The following is a 24428-nucleotide window of genomic DNA, read 5'->3' on the forward strand; positions in this document are numbered from 1 at the left end:
TATCTGGATGAAGACTGATAAGAAGGATAAGAAATTCATGGAGAAAGCTTTATTTGAAGATTTATACATGACATAAATTCATCCTAAAATAATGGAAGGGGCCTGACATCAGATTGTGAGGAGTAAATGCGATTTGTTAAAATAAAAATCACTTGGAACAAATAATGAAATGGGTACAGACTGAATTCAGTTGGTTACCATATTAGTTCTATTTAATGATGATAACTTTTTCGTCCATTCCCTTTGGTGTGAGTCTTTACCTTGGGTCTAGGAATATAACCCAATTGTCATGTTAAACTTACCTGCAAAGTTGTTATAAGGTTATAACCAAACCATTGAGACATTAGGTCGACTCAGAGATTTTTAATTACATGACATTAATGATTGAGTACGACTACAATACGGAAGATAAACGGTTACAGTGTAGCAAACTAAAGGGAACATGAATAGCCAACAGCAATACATCCTTGGTTCAAAGGGATGCGGGAAAAAATAGTGCTTTCTATACAGTGAAGTGGTTAAACTGCTTTGATGTGAGAAAAATGAATACTACGAGTTAGAAGTGGCATAAAGCCTCATCCCATAACTAAACGTCATTCTTGGTAGTGACTCAAAGCCTTGTCCTATTACTAAACATCATTCCTCAAAAGGAAAGAGTAACTATTGATCATAGAAGTCATCCTCTTACAGTTTACAATTAAGAAACTACCTTATTTTACTAATATAATGACTCTTGTTAGGTAGTTAGATCTGTCAATGTATTGGAAGTGGATCTCTGTGGGCATTACACAAAGATATTTGCAGCATCCCTTTGGCCTCCAGCTTCACCCAGGTTCTAGCCTTTTACTTACCTCTGTTCCTTTTTCATTTCTTCCTCTTTTCTCTTCAGCCTTTGGGTTACCCCTCTCTGCAACTGTAGGTTTTACCTGTAGTTCCTTGCACTTCATCAACCTCCCTCTACATTTTCACTCTGAACCATTGTCTTATAAGTCTAATCCTTCGGGCCAGCCCTAGGAGAGCTGTTAATCAGCTCAGTGGTCTGGTAAAACTAAGGTATACTTAACTTCATTGTCTTTTTAGCCCAAATTTCAAGATTCATTATCTAATATAATGAAACTTGCAAAATGTAAAATATAAATGTTACAGTTGGTAAAGAGAAATATAAACCATTAAATTATTCTAAATATCTACAACATTTGACTAGTAAACTAAACGAATCTGGTGTCAGTCATCAAAGTACTCTGTATTATTTGCAAGAACAATTAAAGGAGGACATTGCTTGGTGGCTGGATGACAGAAACCTTCTTGTGGGAGTTTTAACTTCCCACACCCAGAAATGCTTCTAAGACTCACTGACAAAGGGATAAGGTGAACAAATGTATGGACAGGGGGTCAAACCTCATCTGCACATCAACAATTTGGAAGTACGAGCATCCCTGCCAGCCTTGCAAACTTTCCAGGATTGGGTGATGGGTTACTCCAGTGTTGATTACCAATTTGATGTGGTGGCTTACGCCAACAGGCAAAGTAACAATTTCCTTCCTCATGTCAGCTGGTGAAGCAGAAGCGTGAATAGGTGGTACACAACCCCACAGAGCTGTTAGCCAGTTTCATTCCAGGAGGAGGAATGCTTTAGCAGACCAGCTCAGGTACCAAAGGTCAGGTAGAGTTGACAGAGTCATCCTTTCACCCTTTTGTGGTGATCAACCACACGTCCAGAGAGAAAGTACCTGGTGTATTTGCTATCCAGCGTCAAGATCCTCAGTAGTCGTACTGAAAGGTGTCGGCAGCGTCCCACTTGTTAACCTTTTATTGTACCTCCCTTCCCTCTTTCTACAGCTTTGCTGTCCAACCATTCTGTTACTTCTTAGTACAACTGTATGTTTTTTCCAGTTGCACTTTTAGATCCTTGTACTTCATCTCATTTATTTTCCGGATCTCTTGACTTTGCTGTTCAACCACTCCAATCCCATATTTTCACTTTCATAAGCCCTGAATGGTCGAAAGTGCCCCAGTGCTTGGCTGGAAAACCTAAATTTCAAAGACCAAATCAAACCTGTCACGGACTGTCCAAATGAAAACATAACCTTTTTGACTGATGTGTCTGATAAGTAATGGAAAGGGTACTTACCAACTCACAACACACAATAACGTGAAACAAAATATTCAGCAGCCTAGATAACATGAATAACAAATTACAGTAGTTCTAGAAGAGTCTGGAATACTGGGTCTGGTCGAAATGTCAGACCGAGCGTTACATATTAATGACTGTGAGAGAAGGATTACTGGAAACACCCAGAACTGAAACAAGGCAAAGGATTGCTTGGGAGTGTACAACGGACGTAGGACGAGAGAAAGGACTGGAAAAATATGTTCACCCAAACGAAAAATCATGTCAATCACAAGGGTCCTCGGCAGGAGGTAAGATCTCGTAAGCTTAAGAGTTACGCGGTAAGCTTAAAGAGTTATGCGTTGCGAATTTTTCATTTGTAAAAATGCGTATATAACAATAGGAAAATGGATAAACAAATTTCACCTAATGTTTCTCCTATGTACTACCACCAGTACTGCTACTAGTTATAAGTGTTCTATATTTTTAGACTGCTTAAACTTGTCTTAAAGTGTTCGTGTTCGCATATCATCATCTGCTTCGGAGTGTATCAGGTGTTATATTGTGATGTTTGTCCTCGTTACGGCCGTTTTAACAGGCATTATTTCATTGCCATTTAAAACTCATCATCTTTTTAACATTACGTCAGTCCTTGGCTTTGGCTGCTCGTTTCCTTCCTGTGTAGATTAAGCTCTGGTTTGGTCATCGTTTATCTTCTACGCTCAAGCCTTTGGCTGTGGACGCGAAAAAGAGCAGACGCTCGTGGCGTACAAAAAAGAAAAAAGTGTAATTACTTGTTATGTGAGCTTCATCACATAACACTAATTATAATGCAAGCCCCCAGGCTCCAACCTTTCACAGAGGTATCACCAGGTATCCTGTTGCTGATTCCTGCGAAGGAACAGCCAATCATTTGTTTGGTTCATCGTTTTACTCCCAGACTCGCGAGCTCCGTTTTCTGAGCTCTGTGGATCTTATGACTTAACTTCTGATCTGCCGAACATTTTACATCAGTGATGAAGCAGGATTTACGTCTACTGTGAAGAGACATGTCTGGTTTTAATTCCATCTCGCCCATAGAAAACAAATTAATTTGCTCCGTGAAATGTAAAACCAAACGAAAGGAAGGGCTCTATGAATGAATGAATGAATTAGATACCACTGTAAATTGCAGTGGTGGCTTATTGCTGAAATAGGCGTTAGGATTTCACGGTTGTACGCAAACATTATGACGAAAGCGTAAGATTAGTTTATCAATTCTCTATTTTTGCTCCTGTGAGTAGAGAGATTTTGTGGGAATTGACAATTTGCCAGTTTCACTGGCGCCAAAGCCAACATCTTGGTTCACTACATCTAGATCTGTAAGCTACTAAGCTGCTACTATCGTCCTTCCACAGACAAGCGGAACGTGCGATAGCACGAGAAAGAAGCATTTCATTAACAGACGTTAAACTTCAAGTATAAGAGTCACTGCAAATTAGTGATCAAACCTTTTAATTAACCGAGTTATGCAATGTAGTCGCGCCACAAGTCTCATCTATGACGTAGAGTAGTAGTGACGTCATCATGCGACGCCGCGATTGGTTAAGCACGAGCCCGAAAGTTCAAGTACACATACAATTACGTTTATTTTTCACCCCGACATCCAGGCCTGCGATTAAAAAATAACGAAACATTCGTTCATTAACATCAAAAAAGGGCCGTGAACGCTTTTCGAGGACCTTGACAAATGAAATACATTTATATGAATGACGTCATTCCATTCTAGTGTTTACCAAATGTTAGCTCACTTTACAGTGGGCTAAGTAGGTTAGCGACGAAGATTCGGTCTCCTTCCACAGTCGAATATTGGTAAGTCCCGTCCGTTTTGACAGTTTTGTAGTGCCGGCAGGGTCGTTTTGTGTCGTCCATCGACTCCGGAGACGTATTTCCAGCAGATGTAATCCTGCGAGAGGCCAATTACGGCGAGAATGACCAGATTTTCTCACGAGACTTCGTCTGGAGTTGCTGCCTGTCCTTGGGTGGGCGGGACCTTGCCCATGACCATTTGTAGGGAGATTCTGACAAAAAAAGTGGGAAGTTTGAAATCGGTTGACCTTATTAGACCAGCGAATATGTACGAAGCCTAATTTACGGTTTAAAGAAGGAAGGGATAACAGAGTTACACGAAATAACCAGATCTTATTTCAATTCCCATGACCATCTTCGTAGAGTAATTCGGGTAAGGTCACTCTTCAGCTCGACCTTTCGTGTCATTTCCGACGTCCATTCCCTCCCGAAGGATCTGGTTAAACCCATTACGCACCCCCTTCTGCCCGTCAGTGAAATTAGGCGGGGCATACGGTAGTTAGGGACCGCGGTGGGGAAACGGGAATTTCGGGTATGGCGAAATTGGGCGAGGGGTATCGGTAACCTCTGCTCGTACGGTAACTTGGTAAAGGTCATTTCTGACGTTCATTTCCTCCCGAAATATTTGGTTAACCCTATGTGCACCCCATTCCGCCTGTCAGTGAAATTGGGCAGGGCATATGGTGGTTGGGAACCGCGGTCTGAAACCTGGGTTTTCGGGTATGGCGAAATTGGGCACGGGGTGAAATTATACAGAGATGGGCAAAGCTGAATACTACTCTTGCAGCCCTTCTGGCTTTAATATCTACCAGTTTATTGAGAAAATGAGCGCCGTGTTCAGTACCAGCCCCTTGGGGATGGACGTAGAAACATAAGTAAAGGGCAGCGAATGCCATAGAGATAAATAAAAGACATAAACATTAACAAAATCTTTAATAAAAGGTGGTAAATGCTCCAGTCGGCGACAGGCAGCGACCGGACTGTTTTAGTACTGTAGTCGTCAGTTGTAACCAGAGACGCACACTAACCCAACCTATGCCATGGCTTACCCAAGCCTATGTGACCAAGGGGGGTGGGGAAGGGTAGGATAAGTTGACTTAGGTTAGAATGCAACCCTTGTTTTCATTAACCCCACCCTGTTTTTTACTGTGGACCCTATTTATAACTAGAAGGGTGAAAAAGGATATATACCAGTCTTAACAGATGGAGAAAAAAGGCCAGATTTGTTGAAATCACATAAGAATTAGGAATTAGAAAAATAAGAATTAGCAATTAGAAAAAAATATTTTATACTTAATGAGCACCTGCTTCCAAAGTATCCCAGGCTAATTATTTTTTCAGGATGATTGTATTTCTTTTCAGTCCAATTACACCTTACCAAGTTTGTATAAAGCATAATATAGTTTTGACAGAAGAAATTATTCTTTTAAAAGTGCTTTACACACCATCTAGTGAAGCATGGTTAAAGATATATCAGACAAAATATTCCCTTGTAAATGAAGATAGTTTTTTGCAAAATATAAAGAGAATTGATTAAGTTTGACTAAGTACCAGGTACCGTGTTTAGTGTGATCCCCACGTCATGAACTTTGAAAAATAAATAAAAGATGTTCAATATCACAGTATGATAGTAAATTTGCAATAGATTTCATTATGCCTTTTGTATGTAGTATACTAAGGAGACTCAGACCTAAGCAAAAAACTATCTCATCTATAACTGATATTTCGAAAGCACCGAAGAATGTTTAGCTGAGTTACAAAACTATCTAAAAACTCTTTACCATTCGTTGATAATAACTGTTGTAGCAGCAAAAAGGATAGTTGCAACACATAAAAACAGAATACAACTTGAAGAACCCTGCTAGTCTAAATAACCTGTCAGTATACTTACATGGAATGATTTTGCCAGAAAGTTCTTAAGCTTACAAAAACAGTCATTCTTTGGCAATTCCACGTATCTCTAAATGATGACGTCAGTTGTCACGAGTATTTTATGGTTAAACAAAATTGTAGTGGGTGTAAACCGGAATAGAAATCATTTTATAAAATCTAATTAAAAATCAATTATAGAATTCCCGCCTTTCATACGATGGTTTGGTTCTTAAATGACACTATACTGCTGCAAAGTTATGAGACATGTTACCCCATTTTACTTATTACATTTATTTGATGTCAGAAGGTTTTTGACATATCAGCTTTGTTTTTCATCAATTAACACCAGTTACTTTTTGCATGGCATTATTACTGTTGGTGAAAAGATGAGGAATGTTTTTTTTAAGTTTGAAAGGACAGTGGTATTTTCTAGCCAATTGATTGTTAACTTTGGCTATTACTTGACCTTTATGAAATTTTGATAACCCCCATAATCCTATTCCTACCTTTCGAGTTTGCATAGACTGTTTCGCATGCTGTAACAGTTTTCGTGTTCCTTACCTCAAACTGGTTTGAATGTGTGCAAACCTTGAAAATGATATGCCATCTTAGGAGGTAAATGATTGTAAAATGTGGCGTAGTCTAGAATTGTTCAGTTTGAATAATCTAGACCAAATTCACTTGGAAACGTAATCACAAATGGAAATTGTTTAAGTTTTAAATGTGGTTTGATTTTTGTGATAGTTTTTTTTTGTATAGTTTGAATGAATTTGGTATAAATGAGAAAGGTTTGGTTTGCCTGTTATACCTTCCTCCCAAGTTGACAACAATGGGGAACCACTGCTGGAAACTAGGCTATTCTTAGGGTTAGGGCATGTTAATGGAAATCCAAAGAGAGCAAAAATATTGGAATGTAAACAATCTTGTGCTGATTATAATTTATGGTACCCTAGGTTGGTTTATTGGGGGAATCTGCAATCAGGTAGGTTAGATTAGGAAACATCCCTGTATTTCATGCCATGATCATTACTGTTTGCTCAGGTTAGGTGGGGTTTAGGTAAGGGGAAGAAGAGAAAGGGAATGTTGAAGTTGGCAGTCCCCTCTCTCCAACCACCATGAGTCTCACAACTTGGTTTCACCTTGCAAGTCACCCTTACTCATCAGTCCTGCCGATATGTAAATATTACTGTACCATTTTTATTCCGGTTTAGGTTTTGCATTATTATTAATTCCTTTTCACGTATTATAAAACATACGTACTGAACCTGTATTTCCGTTGCTCTCACTACAGAACCTCTGTTTATATGCTCTCTCAGACAACATTCTCAGGACAAAACTTAGTGTTTGTTCTACTCCTGCAGAAATATATCTAGTCCCCATTTCCCTTGAATTATGTTTGCGAATAAACCACTTGAATAATCTGGTAATGCTCAAGGCTATCTTATAGCCTGTCTTCCATGGTTCTTTAACATCTCAACCACAGTACCATCAACCCTTGCTGTTTTACCTAAAGTACTTTTAGTTTTCTTGTCTTTTATACAGCACTGTATCAGTATTTTTGGGCTCTCAGTAGGAGGAATGCCTGTAGGGTGAATTACAGTACATCCTAATCTGACCTCACCTAGGATACACTGCTCTAACTTCCTTACTTTAAACTTCAGTTGTAGAAGATGCAGACTTGTGTTCTATAACTTCATTGTATGCATCTATACCTTGACTATAAAAATCTTCTAGGTGCATAGTGTGTGCTGCACTCACAACCACAGAAATTGTCGTTTGCTTTCATATTACAGGCTTGAAAATCTTGCAAACTGATATTCAAGTCACGCTACGCGTACTGTGTACTATGATCATAGGCTATTTTCATTAGTCAATCTAATTAAAACATATTTCTTTAGAATAGTGGCATTATAATTTAGGAGACAAAAATATTTTCAAAGTATATATTATTATCATTATGACAATGCAAAGTTCTTTAGCTTCTGCCCCTATGTCAGAGGAAACGTAAGTAATTATTCTCGAGATTCTCTCCTTTTTTTTTTTTTTCACCTCCTTACCGATCTTTTCACTAGCTGCTCATTTTCAGTAACATTTAAGCTAATATGTACTGTAAATGTAAATGGAGTAATATTACCAGTGCTCCAACATATGCTAAAAGAACCTCTTTTAACTAACCTAAGAAAAGTAACAGCTTAGGATCAATAACTAATCAGCAGTTCTCACAAAAGACAAAAGAAAAATACACGTGAGTCTGCCCCTTCAGAAGCATGGCTGAAATTTTGAAAGCTCACGCTAAATCCAGTGGTGACCAACTCAGCCTAGTGTAGAACTATAATCAGAACAAGATTATCATTAGAGGATTAAATGATCAGGCTTATATATATGTAAGTGCTTCCAAATAGATCAAAAGAACAGGTTAGAGCAGTTGCCCATCTTGCAAACTGGTGGCAGGAAAGTACAGGTGGAAAATGAGTGTTGCAGTTTTGTGGTAGGAAGAGAGGTCATGGGTACACTGCAACAAGTTGATCTATTTTCATTTTATTTCTGTCCGATCAATCTTTCAGGTTTTTTATGTGTTTTTTTTTGGCCTGTCTCAGGGCAGGAACTGTAGTTTTTTATGGCAGTGATGAGGAAAGCTCAAATGATCAAGATAACAAAGAACTGCGCTACTGGTGTTGGGGAACCGTTAAGAGACGTGGGTAATGTGGAGATACTGTACTGTACGCTTCTTATTACTGTGGTGGAAAAACAGCAGCCTCTTTAGGCCTTGTAGTGTATTGACTAGATCAAACCTGACTGTTTTAGCCTCTTTGACTGCTGTCACTTGTAATGTGTCAAGTTTTGTAAAAAAGATAATGAATCTGATAACAAATTGAAACATAAATCCCACTAGTAGATTGTAGCATTATCCACTTATAAAAGATTGCTGTATTGAGGTAATTGTGCTTCTACTTCATATTGCAGTAAAATATTTTGAATTTGTGGGCTGCTCAGGCTCTCCAGTAGTAATACTGTAATTGTAATTCAAGTACAGGACGTCTATTGGGTAGTTTGCTTCATATTAAAGTTGTTTAGCAATTTAGTGATTTGTAACTATACCAATTTCGTGATTTGGAGTTAATCTTTGCCAACCATGTAAGTTGCTACAGATATGTGTCGAAATTCTCATTTATTGTGCGAATACATAACACGATACAGTCTGTGAAGGTTTAAGCCAGCACTCGCCGAGACGTTACGATATTTTGAGTGTACCAACAAGCGTTGTATGAATACCCTAACATGCAAAATAATGATGTTATCTTCTTTTTCAGCACAGAACCAAAATGTCGAAAGCAAGTGCCCCGGCCTTCGAGCCACCTCCTTATGCTCCACCAAGTTACTCTCAAGCTGTAGGTGGGGTACCACCTCAAGCCCCGTTTGTGCCAATTCATTGTGAGTACAGTACCGCCCTTCTTTCAGTTGCCCTCCCAAAGTACGTGCAGTCTCTTTAGATTGTTTTGTCCTCTTTTCCTCTTTGGGTTCCAGTTTGAAGGAGTCTAGGTGGTGAAATAGATTGCTATGTCAAACAGTATGTGTATACTGTATTTGATATGTGATATTTGTTGGTGGTGCGGGTGTTGACGTATTATAACGGTGAATATGTTTGTTGGATATTTAATGAATTTAATGTACTAGAGGTGTGTGTTCATTAATTTTGTTATTTGCATGGGTAAAGATGACAGTCCACGAAGGAAAGAGAGACAGTGGAGTGCTGCGAGGCCTTTCGAAAGGCCTCTCAGCATTCCATTGTTTCTCTTTCATTTGTGGAGTTTTGTCTTTATTTATATATTCATCACGTTCCATATTTTTGTGACTCAGTTATGCATTTGTATGGATGTATAAATATTTAGAACATCAGGTGTGCCATAACTATTTAAAAAAAATTAGTATTGCACAGTGGGATTACAGTGTATAGTATTAATAGGTTGGTAATACAGAGGTTATATTATGATTTTTGTTTGTAATGATAGAAAGGTTGGTTTATTTGGGATTCGCAAGTGGTCTCAACTCGAAAATAATCTGCTGTGGAATAGGCTCTATGACATTGTTATTGCACCTTTCATTAAATTAGTGTTTTGTGTATTTGTAAGTGTATATAGTAGAATACAGTGGCATGAAATGGAATTAATTCTGTAACATTTTTAGTTTTTCATGAACCACTGTAATTTTTGCCACCAGATTCTGTCTATAAAATTATATGTTCATACTGGTACACTTTTAGTTGTTAATTACAAATATTATTGTAATCAGAAACAGCACCACAGTATTGTTTTTTATTCTTGACAGTGAAAGAATTGTTTTAAAAAAATCTAACATTTACTTAAATGTCAGAGATGAATTTACTGGTAGATGAACAATTGTTATGATATACAGTTTATTTGAGGAAAGTAGTTTCATTTTATAATTACATAAACACTGGCATAGTTTGTTTACCTTCTACTGTATAATGTACAGTGTTAGCTGTACCTAACTTTATACCACTATTACTCAAGTAGATTATCTACTGTTTAACTCTTTGGTTACATATGACAAAGTTGTTTATGTGCAAAACTAAACCATTGTTTTTATATTTATATTTATTACTTGAAAAGAGAACAGCATTTAAAATTGCATAATTACCATTTGTTGGGAAGATTGATTGTCTGTTAATTACTGCTTTGCAATCAGAATTAGTTCAGTCTTCTGGTTTGTTTGTAATGAAAGATACCCCACCATCCAAGGGGATGAGTGAAAATCCAGTTTACCTGGAAAGAGGACTCACAAGTTAATATCCTTTTAACTGGTAATCCAGTCTGCTACTCATTCGAACACAGAGGATGTCTTAGTGAACTTTTACTACTGGCTCCTCTAAAAGTAAGGGGGTCCTTGCCAAAGCTAGTCAGGTCAGCAATACTGGGCAAGCAAATGTTGCTGGGCCATCAAGGTTTTTCTGAATTTTATGATAGTTTTACTTTAAATCCAAGCAGAAAGTGTCCATAACTCTTGCATGTGATTGACTGAAATTTCCACTAGGATTTATAAGATGAAAGTGTCTATTAGTCTGTTATACAAGTACCCTTCCTTAGGATAGGGAAAACCTCACATACTGGTCTACTACATGTATTCAGAGTTATGCCAGAAAAGAATAAATAATTATTGATAGTTATTTATATGTACAACACCGCACTCTCATATTAGGTTTGAAAAGCTTTATAGTAGGGAGGATTTCCTCAGAGATGCTAAAAGAATTCCTTGTTAGAGAGCTTGCGTGCTTAAGATGTTAGCTGGTGTAGGAAAGAAGTTAACTTCTTTAGGATTGATCAGTTGCAGTTATGACTGGATTTATACCCGGAGTATTCTGAGTTCGCAACTTCAAGAAAAGTGTGGAGTAGAAACTGCTTTTAGAATCATTATTGTAACCTTTGACAGAGATTTTTAGTATGGTAAACATGAAGTTTCTGAACCTGTTACTCTTGTTTACGTTGTGGTTTTGCAATAACTAAGAAATTCAGAAATTTTCTAAAAGAGGTCTACAGATTTTGGGCCCAGTGGAGATAGCAACCTCATGTATGCAAGGTTTTTTGGCTTGGTTGATTAATATACAGTAGTTGGTGATTACTCCTTAGGAAACCTGTGAAATTATCTGTATGTGAGGATGTTTTTGTAGAGGTACAAAAGGAAAAACTTGTAGGGTAATTGCAGTCTGCATAACTAATAACGATTCAGTGAAATTCAGAAGCTCTTAAATTAGTAGATGTGATTGTTTTAATTCTTAAGCCTGAAGAGATATGGTTCTCTGACTCCTGTGGTCTATAGAATATTCACACTAGAATATTTTTTTTTTAATAAATAAAACAACTTTCAGAAGACATTTTTTACTCTATACAGCTAAATAATTTGTTTGAATGCTGCCTTGTACAAAAAGTTCAGTACCAAATCAAAAAGTACTTGCTAAATAAAGCAACTTTTGAATGATTTTTCAATTATGTTGTTAATAATTGGATGAAAAATGAAAAAGTAGCTTCCAGAATTACATAAAAAGCCTTCCTTTAAGGGACAGGCTATCACAGCCGCTCACCACTGACCCATAAAGCACTCGAGTATGTGGATGAGAATGAAAGTGAAGGTATGTGGGAATGAATTACTGCTTCCATAATGAACATGGAACTTGTTTTTACTGTGTACAGTATTACCTTGGAAACCCATGTGGCACTAACCACGTACCTCCTTCCTCCCCACATGAGGTATTAGTTTGGAAGGACAAGTTTAACAGAATGTCATTTTTTTTTTTTTTTTTTTTTTTTTTTTTTTTTTTTTTTTTTGTAAATTTAGAAGTTTTTGCTTAATACCCGAGTTTATGCTTTCCCTTTCTTTGTGGGATTCGCTCGAGATCTTTTTCATTCTTTAATGCTGCTCTGTGTTACAGATAAGTTCATTGATAAATTTACCCTTTCATATCCAAACCTGTGTACCAGTATCAGTGTCTGGCAAATAAGATTCACATTTTAACACCGGGTACGATGTTGTGCTACTTAACCCTTTCGCTGCAAGCCTGTTATCACCACTAGTGATGAGATCAGTGCCCTGCTCATTGTATAACTGACTAATAATCTCCCTTTTATATTTTTACTTCAGTTCTTTGTTATTTTAATCACTGTTATAATATTTGATTGTATTGTATAAATGTTTTATTTTAGATTGATAAAATATGTAAATATGTAGGTGATTATTCAAATACTGAATTACGTAGTTTTTATTAGTGATTCGTTTCAGTGGGATACCTCTGAAAGTGTGGGGTCAAGTAGTGGCATTTTTGTTTTTCAGTTTGAAAATCTTTATTACAAACCTTGAACATATCATTACGGCCAAAAATTTCTTTTGGAAAAACCTACAAATAAAAAAAAAAAAAAATCAGACATACAAAACTCGATGAGGCTCAGTATACAAGCCAGTTTCAAGAACAGAAGACTAAACTGCGAGAATAAGTAGTAAACATTTTTGTAGAAAATCATACTTTAAGATAGAAGTCCGTTACTATTTAGAATGAGGGCCTTCTATGAACCCCCTAAATTTTAATGCACATCGTCATGTTCCAGATATAAAGTGAGCATTTTCATCAGTTGAGTTAAAGGGCTGCTGATATCAAGGGATATGTCACCAAGCTTTTAAGTCATGCTTTACTTAGTGGCAATTCAGAATTTGATATGCTGCTGTAAAAAAGGCATATGACGTTAGTAATAAAATGAACTTTTAATGTGTCCACATTTTTATTGTAATTTGAGTATTTTTTCCATAATATTTCAAGCTCTGGCACCAGAGAATGAGAGAGAGTGTTGCCTTATAATAACTGGGTAGTGAAACATTCCTACTTTCTCTTTTTGTTGTTTATCTCTGAGGATTTGGTTATGCTGAAGGGTTCTATTTTTATGTTGCCATAGCCTTATTTAATTGTTTCGAAGCATATCTCACTATAATTAGAAACGAAGCAGTACTCTATCCCTTTGAATCAAAGGGTAAGATTGGTAAAAAACAGCCTGTAATTTAAGAACTCACAGGTGTATGTGATGACTTGGTATATATGAGGGTGAACATATGTGCTGAACGGTTATCGTTTAGGCTATTCTGGAAAGTGAGACTCATAGGTTTATAAAGTAATTTAACCATCAATTAATAATTTTTTGTCAGTGGTGGTATGCAAGCCATTTATGGCAATGTAAGACTGAGGTAAAGGTACATTGGGTATCAGTACAAAAATGACAATTTCATCATTTTCAGAGATAAAGATTGATTATAGCAACACTGTTGATTCTATGTCTAAAGTTCTCATTCCTGTATCAATTCATAGATTACTCTACATTTGCAAGGAATATGTTATATGATTCATCATTTATCATATCTAAATAATTCCTGACCCCCTTTCATTCCTTTTACGGTACCTCCGTTCACATTCTTCCTGCCAGCTTACTTTCCATCCTCTCCTAACAATTGTTTCACAGTGCAACTGCGAGGTTTTCCTCCTGTTACACCTTTCAAACCTTTCTACTCTCAGTTTCCCTTTCAGGTGCTGAATGACCCCATAGGTCCCAGCATTTGGCCTTTGGCCAAAATTCTATATTCCATTCCACTTACCTCGCTGTTTAGAAATCAAGTGTAGTCAGTTTGAAGTAGTCACATTTGAAATTCTCCACTAAATTTTTTATATTAAGTTTTTGAAAATATGAGATTTTTTTAGAGTTAGGCTATAAGGTATTAATATTAGGATTTTTCATTATTTATAGTTATTTGCATTAACTAAAGACTGTTATTATTGGTTGGATGGTTAATGTTTACATTTTTAGTGATTACAGCCACATTTTTTATTTTGTCATAACTAAATTTATGTATGATGCATGACAGCTCTTATTGAGCTACGATTTAGTTGAGCAATTTATAGGTATGATTGAATGTAATGCCATGCCCATAGTTCTGGAAACCATTCCCCTCATAAATTACCAAATTCACTTAGAGATCTGGTTATATATTGTACATATGCTAGCCTTGTCCTTGACATTATTTTTAATGTAAGTATATAGACTTTTTCTTACGCTAATGTGCGTTTCATGAAGGTTAATAAAATTCCTTGTAGGGCGTGATTTTTTCCATGATCAACAGAGTTCAAGCTAGAAGCCAGTTTGTGATGGGCAACCACAGAAAATGAAAGATGTTGGCAATATTTTAGAAAGCGTACCCACATAGAAATAATGAAGTGTGAAACTAGATTTAGGGAGAAAAGTACGGTTACTTAATAAGCACACCTGTGATACGCTCTGATAGTTTCCTTGAGGTGGGAATGTGTGACAGGTGTTGCTATTGATCAGGGAGAAGTCACACTCTCGTCTCCATGGCAACCCATGACAACAAAAAATTGGGAGGTTATCCATAACTTGGTTCTTGAATGAAGGGACTGTACTTTCGTTCAATGGTTGCATGTGCGTGTGCATAGTTGATATAATTGTGAATATGAATATGTACTGAAGTATTAAGTAACTGAAGACTATCCATTTAGAAAGAAAAGTACATTAAGAAAAGCTTAATTTATAATAATAACCATTATGTCTGTTACATAAAATGGATGTAGTGAAGTAATTTTTGTAATTTGTGTAAAATATTTTGGTACTTTTCCTAACAAAAAAAGTTGTTTCATGCAATACTCACGGTTAAAATATGTTTTCTGGTGGTAATGAATTTCATTTTTAGATTGTAGTACTGCAACTGTCTATAACAACGTAGTATTTCCATGTTTAAATAAAGTTTAGGAAACTGGAAGTAAGCCATTGTGTTGACTCATCAGTGTACTGGCTGTATTTCATACATATTGAACTGTTTATGGGGTTGATGGAATGTTTTGCTGGTGTCAATTGACTCGTTGCCAGATCTCACCATTCTGAAGTTTTGTTTAGATTTTAGTTTTCTTGGCTGACAGACTTAACTTTAAGAAGATAATGTAGGTCCTCATATTATTCATCTGGGTGTGTTTGACATAAAAATATTACTTTTCAAAAGAAGAAATAAAATAATATATAAAAGGAATTGAGGTCACTATATGTTTGCTCGTGGTTGCCGTGGCAGCATTATTGAAAAACAACTCTGCTGCTTGACTGGAACAGCAAAGACTGGCCCTTGCAGTACATTCCTTGAGATGCTCTGGTGAGAATGTTTGTGTTTGTTGACAAGTATGTATATAAAAGTGTTGATTTGTATTGTTTGTGATTTGAAGTATTAACAGCTGTGAACAATGATGAAGTTGCTCGGATTTACTTTACAATGCGGTTAAAAGACAAAAGCTCTGTGTTAATCCTGACCAGTGGATTTTGTAAAAACATCCTTCTTTCCTGGGGATACGTTGCGAGGAAGTGCTCCCTCCCATGGTTGCTGAGGTAATACCGTTGTTAGCTTTGATGAAACTGCCAGGCATATGGGTATAAGTGCAGGAAACAGCCCCAAAAGAAAGGATTCCTCCCAGGAGAATAGTCCAGAAAAGTTGATTGTTCCCCGGCGGGCAAGCGACCTCCTCAGGGATGAGGAGGAGGAGGAACCGCCGCCTTTGTGGGCCTGGTATTCACAGCCCAACCAGGTTGGCCTCAAAGGATCCCTCACTGCTCCCCTCACAGCACCAAACACACCTACAACCTACCCTCTTGACTCGTCTTTTCACGAGGCCATCAGGCAGCGACTCTTTAACAGTAGGTCACGTTTCGGTACTGTATGCTGTCTGAGGAAGATGGTGTGAGAATTTTTGTAGACCTGCTTTGATTGTGCATCATACCAGAGTATTTTGTGTGAATCACTTGTTTTGTGGAAATGCTGCTAAGAGTACTGTATAGTGTTTTTGAATTTCAGCGAACTTGAAGTCAGCACATTTGAGTCATGTGTTTTACCCACTATGCATCCTAGTTTTGTGTATGCTGTTTGCGTATGCCAAATATTCTCTTATTTTCCATATATGCACTGCATGAGAGAGAGAGAGAGAGAGAGAGAGAGAGAGAGAGAGAGAGAGAGAGAGAGAGAGAGAGAGAGAGAGAGAGAGAGAACATACAAAACAGATGGAAAGATATAGGAGAATGAGACTATGAGATCTAAGTTAAAATGCTAGTCACATTGCTGAAGTGTGAGACAGTGTTTAAAAATTTTCCCTGACCCCTGAGAAATAAAGGCTAAAATTGGAACAATAGCAAACTTGACTGTCATCATGCATGTTTCACACACACCTGTGTACAGGGCGTAACGCGGGTTTATGCAGATATTTCGGGAAATGAAAGAAAAGGTACAGAGACCACCCTACTTGTGAACGAGTTACGTTCTGGACAGCCGTTTGTATGTTGAATAAGTGCAGTATGATATAAAATCAATACAGTACTTATGCCATTGATGGCTTGTTTGCGGGTGAGGTGAATTTTTAAAATAACTGTTCGTCAATAACATTGCTCTCAGACAAGTAAGATGGTGTATGGGGTGTCAGAGTGGTCAGGGGTAAGGGGGAGGCGGGGAAGGGGATGGAGCAATTAGGCGGGCGTGAAAAAGTACCACCGAATCATACATGTTCTTTAGATACTGAACAAAATTGAGAAAAAATCTAGGCATCATTGAAACCTTCTCGCTCTCCGTCAGTGGCATTCATTAGACACCGATCAAAGATTTAAAATATATTATTAAACATCTCTCCCTTGCCATCAAAAGTATTCATCAGACACCAGTCAAAGGGAAAAATGTTTCAGTGAAAACACGTTTGTTACCTTAAAATGAAAAAAAGAATGGGAACATGGCTGAGAATTCCCTTCCTTCCTGTCAAAGATAGCCTATTCATACAGTAACCAAAAGAAGTAGAAAAGCTGGCATTGAAAATACATTGTCCTCCCTCCCTGCTCTCCCTTGTCATCATGACTACTGTCACTGTCACTCATTCAGCGTAGGTGTAGGCCAATTCCTGAGTCCAGTTTCAACAATTCCATGAGGAATTCAGTGTTCACAAATAAATGTTGCCAATCAATATTTGCAATATTTTCTTGATACTGTACATAAAGCCATACGGTCCTGCTGTAAGCTAATCATTAAAATTAAGTTACATGAAGTCTGTTTACAGGTGATTTACTAGTTGAAGGAACTGTAATGTTACATTGTTCAACAACTTGCAAGAAAAATCATAATTAAAAGACTAGCAATCCACTTGCCTACTTTGCTCCCTGCACCCCCCCACCATCCCCAGCTACTCCAACCTCCCATAAACAACAACGCTCACCTAAGAGCAGTGTTAATGGTGAACAGTTATTTTAAAAATTCACCTCACCAACAAAAGAAGCCTTGAAAGGCATATTTTTATAGAACACTTTCTTCTGAGAATTACTTTTTTTTTTTTTTTTTCCTGAAGTATTTGCATAAATTCATGTTACACCCTGTATACATCACATAAACATTATTTTTATAAGTGTGAATTCCTAAGTGGGAATAGCTTCAGAGAAAAATAAAGACTGGTCAGAATTTGGTTTGTTATGTCAGTAGATGAATATTTACAGAAGACTCATTGACTTTTCATTGACCCCTTTGTGTAAACTGTGATGTTCACATGTTGCTTATATTGTTGCATTCTGTTTAAATGCAACCCTTTAGTCATATACAGTTTATGGTCAGTGTTCATGTCATAAATATTCCCAGTTTCTGAGTCTTATCTATATGACAGAAGGTACAGTGGTCTCACTAAGCTTAAGACATCTGGATCCTCGGGTATGTCTCAGTTGCCTTCCACATTTTTGTGAACTTGCAGTGCTTTATTTCATGAGCAGGTGCCTGGCATTGCCAGTCTTCCTTCACTAAGTTTCGTGACATTTCTTATAAATGGATGGACTTTTTTTTCATTGGGAATTTTAATATGCCACCTCGTGATTCACCTTTAGGGGCAGAAATTGGATACTCGTCATCATCCACTTCCTCATAACTCATCTCTATCTCTTATTCATGACACTTTCAAGATGTAGACATCTGGGATTTACGGTTACTCCATCTAGAGGCTGCTAATTCTACTTCTTTTTCTATCTGGAGAACTTACCAGACACTAGTTGCTTTGTTTACAATACCATGGGGTTTTATTTACTTTAATATGAACAAATCTCTTGGCTACCAGAGCCCTGATTCGTAACTCGTACCAGTCCCTAAAGGGACTCCTACATAAATCAGTCAGTCGTTATTGGTAAATGCATCACTATTTATTAAAGCCTTTTCGTATGCTGACAGCATTTTTTTATACCCTGAAGGGAGGAGGTTGCAGTCTGCCTTGCCTATCAGACTCTAGTTACTACCAACAGTTATTTCAGTAATGTTCAGCCGCAGTTATGTTACCTTCTGTCATTTAGTTTTGCTTGGTTTTATTTTCCCTAAGGAATCCAATTTTGTCTTCTTTCTGTCTTCACCCCATATTTAGGAGGAGAAGTGTGGCTTAGCAGTCAGCTTCAACTGTATCAGGCTTCATCAAGCATTATTGCTCATGATTTCTGTGCAAATCAATTGGATCAAATGGTTGCTATTGTTCCTCGTTTGAACTAACAACCATCACTCTGAGGCCTTTGGCACGTGTGCCTAGGCAAGATACATGGAGACCACTGAAGGTGGAACCACTTTTTTCTTCTGAAAGATTAACCAGGACAACTAAAGTGTGGGGTCAATGCAGCATTTGCTAGGACAGATTAGAATCTTTTTCTGTCCACATAATGCACTTACAATTGCACTCTTTTCAGGGGTAAGTACCATGGCTTTTGACTGACAGGTTTTTTTGCAATGTGCTGGAGCTCCATTCTTAGCAAGGGTGGCCTTGAAGTAAGGTACCAGATGTTTGCAATAGAAGGTAACGTAATTCTGGTATGCAAACTAGTGATCATTTTAACCCCTGACCACTGAACCCAGTAGGCTTCTGGGATTTGAACCCCTGACCACTGAAGCATTTAGTGTTGGTTTACTGCCTCAGTGACCAGCAGTTCAAATATCCAAGGAGTTGGGTATTGTTAACATCTGTTTTAAGGTAACAATACATGCTTATCATGATGTTTTAAGGTAAAATTGCATGTTTATCATGAATAGCAATAAAAATGATAAAGTATTTTTGGGGAAATTTTTACTTGAATTATTCAAGAAAAAGCACATTTATAAAAAGAACCCTTATATGAGGGAAGGATAGGGGATGGGGGGACTTTGCCAAAAAATAAACTGCTTCAAGACAATAAGTCCCACAGTTGATTCAAAGACAGTTAACTAGATAATCAATCACAGAAAACTTCAGACACCAGTACAGTGCGAGGAATGAGATATTTCTCTGACAACTTCCTGTCTATATCAACAGTAAACATTTTTCTTCCTCAGCTTGTAGATACACTATCAACACTATCATAGGAGCAGCTGTGCACTGAATAGCTTATATTGATTTCCAGAGAGTTCTTTCCTCTGCTATTAAATACTATATTACTCTACAGATAGTTGTTCACATGGAGCTTAATCCAGGGAAAATTAGCAAATATATTGTGTTAAATTTCATCCCACTCGCTATCCTGTGCTGATGATAAATTTTATGTAATTTGAAGAGATTTTGTTTTTTATGCCGGTTTGAAATTTTTATTTCAAATTTGCAAGTCAAAGTTGTGACAGGATCATAAGTTAGTTTACCAGTCTTGGTATATTATCTAGTGGCTGAAATGTGTGGGCATGTGTTTCATTTGTGGCTTCATATGAATAAATTAGTCTTTATTTTGATTTTGCAAATGTCATTTGGGTTTCAATAGCAAATTGTGAGTGAACTGAGTAGGTGCATGGTTGAGAAGTTGAGCATGATTTTTCTTCTGTTCTCGAGTCAGAGTTTATGCTTTCTCTCCTTGCTGTTCCTTCAGTCTTTTGCACTCGTCTTCCCCTTCTTTCTCTTAGCAGTCATGAATTTCAGATCTTCCATCTCAGATGAGCTGAAGGCAAAGGATGTTGTCATACTGTTCTCCCAGTCCACACCTCAACAGTAGATGTTATTTTCTGCCGGTGTCAGTGCAATACTATTCTAATCTGCGTTGCTGCATTTCGTCCTGTAACGCACTCAATGCATGCAATGTTTTCTGCTTTCTGCTACTGCAAAAAATACTGCAGCTTCTACCAATGCCGGGGCTTACGTCAGAAGCTAGTCTTGATGAGTGTTTTAATTTGGCATATTTTGGCCATTGAACCCACCTGTCATCATAGTTTGAGGCACAAATGTTTCTCATCTCCCTCCTAGTTTTCAGACGTAGGCTAAACGCCTGATTCTTTGTTACCATGTTTAGAGAGTGGATTGTGAGAAGAAGAAAAGTCATTTCTGTCAGATTGGAAGTCAAAGTCACTCAGTGCCCTGAGACTTCCTTTCCCCTAGGAACTTACAGAAATGCTTTTGTCTTGATTATCATGTTAGACCCAGTTTTAGATGACGTTTTAGTGATCTGGATTGCAATGTTATGGTATTTGTTGGGATAGTAGCCTCTTATGAAGAGTGTGGGGATAATGCACCTTCACGTAGGCAGGTTGTTTGCTATTTCAGATGAACAGTGTTGGGATAATGCACCTTCACCTTGACAGGTTGTTTGCTAATTTCAGTACTCGCTAAGGTCATTCTGGTATATCTGCATTTGTGGAACACCATTTCACTTACGCTAAAAATAACCATATCTTTCTTAAGGATCAAGACAGCCAAGATGATGATAAGAACCTCGACAATTTTATGAAAAGACTAATAAGAAGACGATGGTGGTTTAGTCAGGTAGTTGATTAGGATAATTGTATTACTGTAATAGTTGTCCATTAGCTGCTCCTCAGCCTTCAGGTCTCCTGTTCAGTGAAAAAGTGGTCTCAGCTTTTTCATTAATTTGCCATTCCTCGTTGGCCTAAGGCAGGTGGAGGTTGTCATAAACCTCATTTTTTTTGGGGGGGCTTTGGGGAAGGCTGGTATCTTCTCTTGAAGAACACACACTAAAGACATTGTTGGAGCTCCTTGTACAGGCATGACAAATGGCTGAAAGACTACAAAGTTTAGAAATTAAAGGAGACCCCTTATCATGTCCTCGAATGCTTTGGATTCTTCATTTAAAAGTAGAGCAGATTCACACATATCAGCTGAGGGAACTTTGATAGCCATCCTGGAGAGGCAGCTCGCCTTTGGATGTGCCGATACACTATATGCTGCTTCTCATATAGTCCATTCATCCTGCACTACTTCCATCCTGGTGCTGGAATCCTTTGGGTATGATGAGGAACAATAGCTATCAGTACAGTATTCTCTGTATAAGTTTTTATTTGTGCATATGCGGAACAAACCTGGGTCTTAACATTAGGATAAATCTTCTGGCACCTTAGATCCCTGTCCGCTTCTGCCCTCATCCCCTTGACTGATGCCACATGCCACCAGTTCCTTGCATAAACAATTCCTATTGTTTTTTACCGGATTTCAGCTAGCGCCAGAAGATTTATCCTAATGTTAAGACCGGAGGTTTGTTAGCTTTGAAAAATACAAATTAATTAAAAAATTTGTCATTTTTCTTAGATGGATAGCCAAAACAAGAAAAGTTGTTGGGTGTATTCGACAGGTGAGTAAGAAACTTAATCAGTGGAAGCAAAGTTGGGAGTGTATGAAGAGATTGCTCACATGTTTTTTTTAATGGGTGGATGATGATTGCAGATGAAAAGAAAAAGATTGGAGATATTGAGATCAGATTTTTGTATAATATATGATGCATAAGAAGAATTGATGGTTGAGAAATGTGGAGATGCGTAGTGGTGGTAAAAAGTTACTGTGGGTAAAAGGATGGATCGGAGTGTTTTCAGGTGGTTTGGACATGTGGAAAGAATCAATGATGAAGGGATAAGGGAAAGAAAATGGGAAGATTTGGAAGTGTTGGATAGTTCGGGAGAAGGACGTATTGGAACACAATGGCCTTAATATCTCAGAAGTGCAAAAATGCCTGTTAGATATGAGTGAATGAACCAGTGTGTTTTCAAGGGGTTTCAATTTTTTACTGATGAGCTTCTGTGTAGGTGCACAAAGCAAGTGTTATGGAGTTTCATTGCACGTGGGTTTAAGCAAGAATCAGTAGTCGTTTTTTCTCAGGAGCCCTCACCTTTTTGAGGAACATATATATAAAATTACTCATTGCTTAGTCTATTTTTCAAAGGTTTTCAGTGATTGTAGAGCTCCAAGATATAAAATCAATCCTGGTTTATTTACAGTGTGACCAGTTTGTACTCCGTAGGGCATTAGAAGATATAACCTTAGTGAATGTACACCTTTGTAATTCTGTATTTTGACATAACAATATTGTAATAAAACAAAGAATATTTAGTTCTTTAACCACAAATATTGTTATAATGATGCCATTAGTGAGAAATTAACCCTTTGAGATTGTGATGACATCAACTGTTGTCAAAGCAAATTCCATCCCTTGAGATTCCAGTGGCATCAAATGGTGTCATCTGTCAAAAAAAATTACTAATATATATGTAATATTTTTATTGTGAGAAAATTTATACTTTGTCATGATCCAAAGAAATTATAGATCTCCATTTCATTTAATGTTTATAGAAATTTCAGTTTCTTGTCTAATTTGGTTGCATTATGCAAGTGAATAATTTTATTGTTTTACTTTTTCAAAGATTCCAAATTAATTAGCCTTTATTCAAAAAACAAATAACAACCATTTGTAAATGAAAATATGTCTCACAAGAGGCAAGCCAGGATAGTGCATTTACCACTGATAAATTTTAAACTCCCCAAAATCTCAAAGGGTTAATAAAGAGGCTTTAAGGCGTTGTGTAATTGACTACCACATTTATAGATGAATGTAGAATATATACTTATCTCTTTGGGAATTAAGAGAAATGTAAATATCTCTTAACAAGTCAGTAATATAGGATTGAATGCTGTACTGTATGAGATTTAGGCCTGTGTGAATTGATAATTGTCAATTACAGTACTGGATTCCATCATGTTCCCATTTCCTAGAGAGTAATTTATTAACCCTATAACTTGAATCTCTCTTAGAAAAGAATTGATCTTAACCTTTATGACTTTTATAATCTCTCTCCCTGTTCCTTGAATATATTTCTTTCATGTGTATTACAGTTCTGTCATATCAAGATTAAAACATGAAACTTTTTTCATGGACCTTTGTGTGTTGTTTGTATGATGAGGGTTTGAAAAGAAAACTGGGTACTTTCGACAGCTGGTGCGATGCCTCAGCCAACTGTTTATCAGCAACTTCGGCCAGGAGTTAGTGTCATTCAGGGCGTTCCTATTGGCGCTACGGTAACTCCTACTGGATATGCTACTTATAACCATGGTGTGTTCTTTAATTTTTGTGTTTTTCCCAATTTTTACATAGAGAACTCGGTACCATTTTGTTCTTCACTGTTAATTTTCACAAATATTCTGGAGCTCAGAAGATGATACAAAGCTGCTTTGGCCATTATCCAATTTTGCATTCCTCTTTTTGTTAACGTTTGGATTTAATGATTCCTCAGGGTCTTTCAGAAGGTTTAATAGTGGCTTAGGGATGGTGTTTGCTATTCATGATCGCTTATGAATATTAGATGTTTGCATTTATGATTTGCAAGTTGTTTTGAGCATAGTATTATGTGGCTAATAAAATATATGTGCAGGATTAGCCTTATAAATTAGTGACTTTTAACTCAAGAACCTCAGTCAGTTTTTGGAGGGGAAAGTTACTGTATCCAATTTTCATGCTTATAGCTAAATTCTGTAATCTCTCTCTCTCTCTCTCTCTCTCTCTCTCTCTCTCTCTGTACCCACTAAGGTGATAAGTTTATTAGGTAGTAGACCAGTCTTAGCTAGCAAGTAGAATCTGTTAGTTTGTAGGAACATACTGTATTTAACCCATACAAGTGCTACACAAAAGCTGCTCCAGAGAAGCATTAGACCAGTACTGCTTACCAGTTGAGCTAATACGCATTACTGCAACATTTAGAGCTAACAATAAACAAAAGATAAGGTTGGATATAATCCTCTTGAGAATAAAGATAAAAAATACATAACATT

General features: G+C 37.2%; 1 protein-coding gene across 8 annotated transcripts in view; it reads left to right on the forward strand.

Annotated features, from left to right (window-relative positions):
- Nucleotides 1-2355: 2355 nt before the first annotated feature.
- Nucleotides 2356-24428, forward strand: part of LOC136845115 (lipopolysaccharide-induced tumor necrosis factor-alpha factor homolog) — a 35743-nt gene continuing 13670 nt past the window's right edge. Inside the window, exons 1-3 of one of the 8 annotated variants that reach the window (XM_067114943.1) lie at nt 2356-2421; nt 9142-9262; nt 23596-23712. In XM_067114943.1, the coding sequence (XP_066971044.1) occupies nt 2371-2421; nt 9142-9262; nt 23596-23712 (289 nt within the window). In that variant the 5' untranslated portion in view covers nt 2356-2370. Of the gene's footprint in view, nt 2422-3824; nt 3962-4310; nt 4332-6986; nt 7007-9141; nt 9263-14605; nt 16072-23595; nt 23713-24428 lie in introns of those variants that run through there. The other 7 variants (XM_067114945.1, XM_067114946.1, XM_067114947.1 and 4 more) reach the window with 7 other exon arrangements.

This window comes from Macrobrachium rosenbergii, chromosome 13, assembly GCF_040412425.1.
Source record: "Macrobrachium rosenbergii isolate ZJJX-2024 chromosome 13, ASM4041242v1, whole genome shotgun sequence".
Classification (NCBI taxonomy): domain Eukaryota; kingdom Metazoa; phylum Arthropoda; class Malacostraca; order Decapoda; family Palaemonidae; genus Macrobrachium; species Macrobrachium rosenbergii.